Source organism: Cryptomeria japonica, chromosome 7, assembly GCF_030272615.1.
Source record: "Cryptomeria japonica chromosome 7, Sugi_1.0, whole genome shotgun sequence".
NCBI classification, from domain to species: Eukaryota; Viridiplantae; Streptophyta; class Pinopsida; order Cupressales; family Cupressaceae; genus Cryptomeria; species Cryptomeria japonica.
In genome coordinates this window covers 260,071,328-260,077,218 of record NC_081411.1, presented here as the reverse complement: position 1 = coordinate 260,077,218, position 5,891 = coordinate 260,071,328, and the positions used below count along the sequence as shown (strand labels likewise).

The 5,891-nt window shown below is 37.4% G+C and overlaps 1 protein-coding gene across 1 annotated transcript; it reads left to right on the top strand.

Annotated features, from left to right (window-relative positions):
- The first annotated feature begins 3,376 nt into the window (after nt 1–3,376).
- Nucleotides 3,377–4,997, top strand: LOC131061196 (GDSL esterase/lipase At4g10955). The gene is made up of 2 exons (XM_057994726.2): nt 3,377–3,540; nt 3,620–4,997. The coding sequence occupies exons 1-2, from the start codon at nt 3,479–3,481 to the stop codon at nt 4,626–4,628; spliced, it is 1,071 nt and encodes a 356-aa protein (XP_057850709.2). The 5' UTR covers nt 3,377–3,478; the 3' UTR covers nt 4,629–4,997.
- The last annotated feature ends 894 nt before the right edge of the window (nt 4,998–5,891 follow it).

Here is a 5,891-nt window from a genome sequence, read left to right as displayed (position 1 = left end):
CATTCCTTCCTAGGAACTTGTGCTAGGTTATTGCGGTTCAATCTGTGTTGTAGATCTTCCTCTTGGTTTTCTCATTGTCGTAGATTCTTAACACACTTTTTGCGTGGCATACCAATCATTTATTCATCTCCAGCTCATTAGCATCCTTCATTAAATAATGCTTTTATCCATCCAATGCGATCTATTATAACTCGGTTGTTACTCAATTAATACTAAACTTTGCTCGGTAGACATTCTGCCTTCTTTAACCGATATTGATAACCTTAGGGTTTACCGACTAGGCACCTTAGGGTTTACCGACTAGGTTGCTTGCTCGGTGACATAATACAGTATTAAACTTAAAATCAACAACACGTGTAGGATATAAAAACAATCAACACAACATGATCTCATCATTGTCTAACTCAGTAATAGTTGCCCATTGAATAACTTATTACTCCCCTTTATTATCACATTCTTCTGTGTCACTTACTGACCTCTTAATACTCATTAAAACATACTTCTCAAGATATGAAAACATCATACTGAATCAGAAAATCAATTTCTTGACATCAATGACAAAATAATATTATTAAGACAGTAATCATCCTTCTTTAGTTATATCAATAATCTCCAACAACCTTCTCAATATCCTTATTGAAATGACAACAATCTTCTTTCTATTGTAATGCCAACACTATCTCTCCAACTCTTCTTTTTATCCCCATCCCTCCCTCTTTCTATCCATATCTCTTTCTCTCCCTCTCTCCCTATCACTCCTTTTCTATATCTATCTACTTCTCTTTCCTTGCTCTCTATCCCTCTCTCTATATCTGTTTATCTTTCCCCTCTCTAATTCTCTCTATATAACTCTCTCTTTTACTTGTCTTTGTCACCTTATCTCTATCTAACTCTTCTTGAGCCTCTATCTCTATCTCCTTATATCTCCCATCCTCTCTTTATCTATATCTAATCATATCTACCTCTCCTATTTTTTCTCTCTATTTCTCTCTACCTTTGTCTCCCTATCTCCCTACCTCTTTTTGTGTTCCTCTCTATCTATTTCTATCTATATATCTCTAACTCTATCTCTCTATCCTCGTATATTCCTATCTCCCTATCTCTCTATGTGTTCCTCTCTATCCATTTCTATCTCCATCTTTTTATATCAGTCCCTCTCTCCTTTATCTCCAATTCCATGTATATCTTCCTCTTTATCTCTACCTCCTTACCACTATTTCTCTTTTCACCTATCTCTTGCAAACACAGACACTCCATGTTTTTCCCTCCCTTTAATTCTATTTCTATATCTCTCTCACTCTTGCACACACACTTCCTATTTCTCCTTTGCTATCTCTAACTGTTTTTCCCCTCTCAATTTGTGTTTGTCTTTCTATTACTTGTCTTTGTCATCTTTCTCTCTGATGCATGCCTTCTTTATCTCCATTCTCCATCTCTCCCTACCCTTCTCTCTATATATACCTCTCTCTTATATTGACTCGATCTCTCCTTCGTTATATGTATATCTTTCTCTTGCTCCTTTTCTCTAGACTCATCTATCCATACCTCTCTATCACTATCTCACTATCTATCTCCTTATCCCTTTCTTAATGTACCTCACTCTATCTATATCACTATCTCTTTGTCTTTTTCTTTCCTCGTCTCTCTTATTCACTACATCTATCCTACTCATTTGTATCTCTATTTACCTCTCTATTTATCTACATCTCCCTCCAATCCCTATCTCTTTCTATCAATATACTTCTCTACCTCTATTTCAGTATCTTTCTATCTATCTCCCTATCCTGATTTATCTCTCTATAGCACCCGCTATCTATATCTCTCCCTCTCCCTCTATATCTTGAGTTACTTCTCGCTTTCTCCCCCCTCTCTCTCCCCCCCCCTTCGTCGACCTATCTTTCTCCCTTTACCTCCATCTATCTCTCACATCTCTTTATCTCCCCACATAACTCTCTTCCTCACTCTATCCTTATCCTTTATCCCTCTATCTCCATGTTTCCCTCTTTCTTTCCCTATCTCTCTCATGCTCCCTCTTCCTGTACCTATATATCTATATCTCTTTCTCTCTCACTACTGCTCTCTCCATATTTCTTCTTCTATCTCTCCCTCTCTCCCTCTATATATATTTATTTTCATATATATGAATCCCGCTCTCCTCTCTCATTCTCTCTCCCGTCTCTTCATCTCCTCTCCATATTCCTCTCCATCTTCATCTTTTTCTCCATATTCATCTCTATCTCCATCTCTATCCCTATCCCTATCTCTATTTTTATCTCCTTACCCATCTCTCTCACACTCTTTCCCCCCTCTATCTCTTTGTATTTTTATCCATATATTTTTCCTCCCTATTGCAAACATAATATGAAACTCTTATCTTCCTAATTTAGAGGTTTTGTTTTAGTCATGTTTGGGTATTTGTAAATGGACGCATAGTTGATTTGATCACTTATTCATTGAGGTCTATTCTACACAAACAATGTCATCTAGTAAATGGTCTACCAATTCACCTAATGAACTACACAAATGTATGCAAACAATAGACCAGAATCTTTCCCCCCTCTATCAATCCATACCTCTCCCTCTCTCTCACCCTTTCCATCTTCTCTCTATATCTATATATTTTGTCCTCTCTATTTCCATCTCTCTATATTTCTTCATCCATTTCTCCCTTTATGTCTCTCTTGTTATCTCTCTATCTATCTAAACACCTACATCTCTCCCTCTCCCTTCATCTCTGTATATATCACTTCCTATTTGTATCTTTATCTTTCTATCTCTCCCTCTCTATATATGCATATTTGCATTTCTGAATATGTATCTTTGTTTCCATCTCCATTTCTATCTTCCTCTCTATCTCTATCTCCTTACTTCTCTCTCACTCAATCTTTCCCCTTCTGTCTCCCCCTATTTCTATACTCTCCCTCTCTCCCTATCTTTCTCCCTCTTGCAAATATAACATGAGTTTGTTGGCAATGAATCCTGATTATCTTCCTAATTTACAGGTTTTATTCAAATCATGTTTGGATCCATTTTCCAAAGGACCTATCAATTGATCTCATGTATTACACAAATGTATACAATAAATAGACAAAAAAATCAAATTGAACTTCCACACCTTTTCAGCGTACCCACTGCACACCAAGATGCAATTGCTAGTTTACGTTATCAACTCAAAATCACTGAAATACCATGTGCGTTAGTGTAAATCTCCAATGAACGCTACGCCAATTATTAGATCCCTTTAAACAAAGTTGTACGTTATTTATTGAGCAACAAGATTTATTGGTATTTCATAACTACACTGTGCACTGTGTAGTTGTTCAAATATTATTGAAACGAATTTAATACTGAAGTAGAATGCTGAGCGACCCTCAGACACTTAAACAAGGAAGTTTAGCAGACGAGTGGCGCTCACCATTCCGTAGTGAAACTTGTGGCAATAATCTGCAGAAGGAGGCGGAGGAGGTTCAGAAAGAAAATGTTGAGCGAACGCGATATATTCAAGATTTCAGGGCCTCTTCATCTCACAAATATCGACTGGTAAGATAAACTGAGACTCTTAATATCTCACTATAAGAATCAAAATGCCGACTTGATTAAGTTTTTCTCTTTTTCTCAGGTCCGATCCGGATGACAGACGATGCGTAATGGCAAGTCTGGTACAGGGTGTGTACGTGCAAGAACGAAACCGGCAAGAGAATGGGCTTGAAAGGGACACTGAAATGGAAACATGGTGGACATTCTTCAATTTTAAGGTCCTTCACCATCTGTTCGACAGAGCCGATGGCTCCATCTTTGGCGCGGTCTACAAATGGAACAAACCGGCCACAGGAGGTGGAGCCCCGGAGATTGTGGTGGCTTTAAGAGGAACGATTAGAAAAGTGGAGTCCTTGCCCGGAGATCTGCTGCACAATTTCAACATTCTCACCAATGATCTTCACACTACCAGCCGCTTCCAAACCGCCTTCAACTCGGTCGAAATGGAGGTTCGAAAGCGCGGCTGTGAGAACGTCTGGATCGCGGGACATTCTCTCGGGGCCGCAATTGGAATGTTAATAGGTAGGAAAATGGCTGAAGAACAGGGCCAGTTTTTACACGCCCATCTCTTCAATCCGCCCTTTGTTTCGCCACCGGTAGAGAGAATTAAGAATGAGAGCTTAAAGCGTGGGCTTCAGTTTGGGCTTGGTGTGGTAACTGCAGGATTGGCTGTGATGTTACACGATGATCAAGCCCGGATCAAATCACATAAGATTATGTTCCGTCTGCGTTCGTGGGTACCTTGCGTTTATGTAAATCCCATGGACGATTTGTGCTCGGGATATGTGGGCTATTTTGCTACCCAGCAAGTTATGAGTGAAATCGGGGCTGTTAGCCTAGCAAGCCTTGCAGCGCAGTATTCGATCACGGATTTTGTTATGTCGGCATTTGGGAAGGAGTCAAAAGCAGGGCATTTCATTCCTTCTGCCCGGCTTGCTGTAAATCTGAGCCCGGTGCCCGATTTTAAAACAGCACATGGCATTCAACAGTGGTGGGCGCCTGATATGGCGATTCAGTGCACCGAATACAATCTTGTTACAGATGAGGCGCCAGCGGGAACCCTTGGACGGCACAAATCTGTTTTCTCATGACACTTTCATGTTAAGTTGCCATTCCAGTCAGTATTATTGTTATTGGGCCCAGTCAATTCGAGATGTGTACAGGCTAGTCTGCAGTTAAATCGGTTGTTTCATGTCACCTTCTCAAACTATTACAGCTTGCCTCAGACCTCTTATGTTTCGCCAAATGGCATTGAATTATCTCTACCTTATCATCACTCGAGGTTTGGACTAAAAACTAATATACAATAAATCTAGGCAGTGTGTTCTCGAGTCTATCGACGCAGGGATTAGTATGCACCTTTGAGCTTATCTATTAATTAGTTTGAAAATTAGAATATGATTATTTTTTCTTTTTAGTTAAAAAATAAAGTCATGGTACGTTCTGATCTTGTCACTGCGTGATCTATATTAAATTTGATCATTTTATTGGTAATAACATAAAATGAAGTTTCTTGTTCCTTGACTTTGATGTTAACTTTCACTTTTGTTTTCTATCAAATAGATGCAGTAGAGAAAAATAATAATATTAGTACTATAAATGTATTCAAGTAAGGGAAATATTTTTTTCTCTTATATCTATTAATAGTGCATCTATTTGATACAGGACAAAAGTGAAAGTTAACATCAAAGTCAAGAGTGAGAAACATCATACCATGTTATTACCAAAAAATTATCAATTTTTAAATGTGTGGATGAGTATTACAATAAAATAATAATTTTAAAGTAGGGAAAGAATATAAATAAAGCAGTAACAAAGTGGTACAAATAAAAGGTAAAATGAGTATGAATAGGAATTCAACAATATGTCAAGCTTGATATTGGCATATATCACATGCCATTAAGATATTCACAAAAAATGGATACAAAACTAAATGAGAAATGAAATGCATATGCTAATATCTATCATAAGAAGGTTTGAGCATCTAAATCTTCTTCTCATTGTAATAATTTTTTATGTTATAGATAAGATTATTATGATTAGTTTCTTTTCTATGTTTAACTAGAAATTTGCTACAACTTTCTTCCTAATCATTGACATTATAGAATGAAGTCAAAGTGAGCTTAGCATGTTGCTCTTACAATTCATATCATTGGGATATTACTTTATCCTTTTTAAAGTTCAGATTCATTTCATTGGATTATTTCACAAGAGTAGATGTTTTTCTAGACATTTCAAAACTAATGTTTTTTTTTTCAATTTATATGCCCTTTATTTTTTATTTCCTTGTGAGCTCATTTCGACTGCCCCTCCGCTAGACCCTTAATAAACTCAAACTTTGATAGTGTTACTTG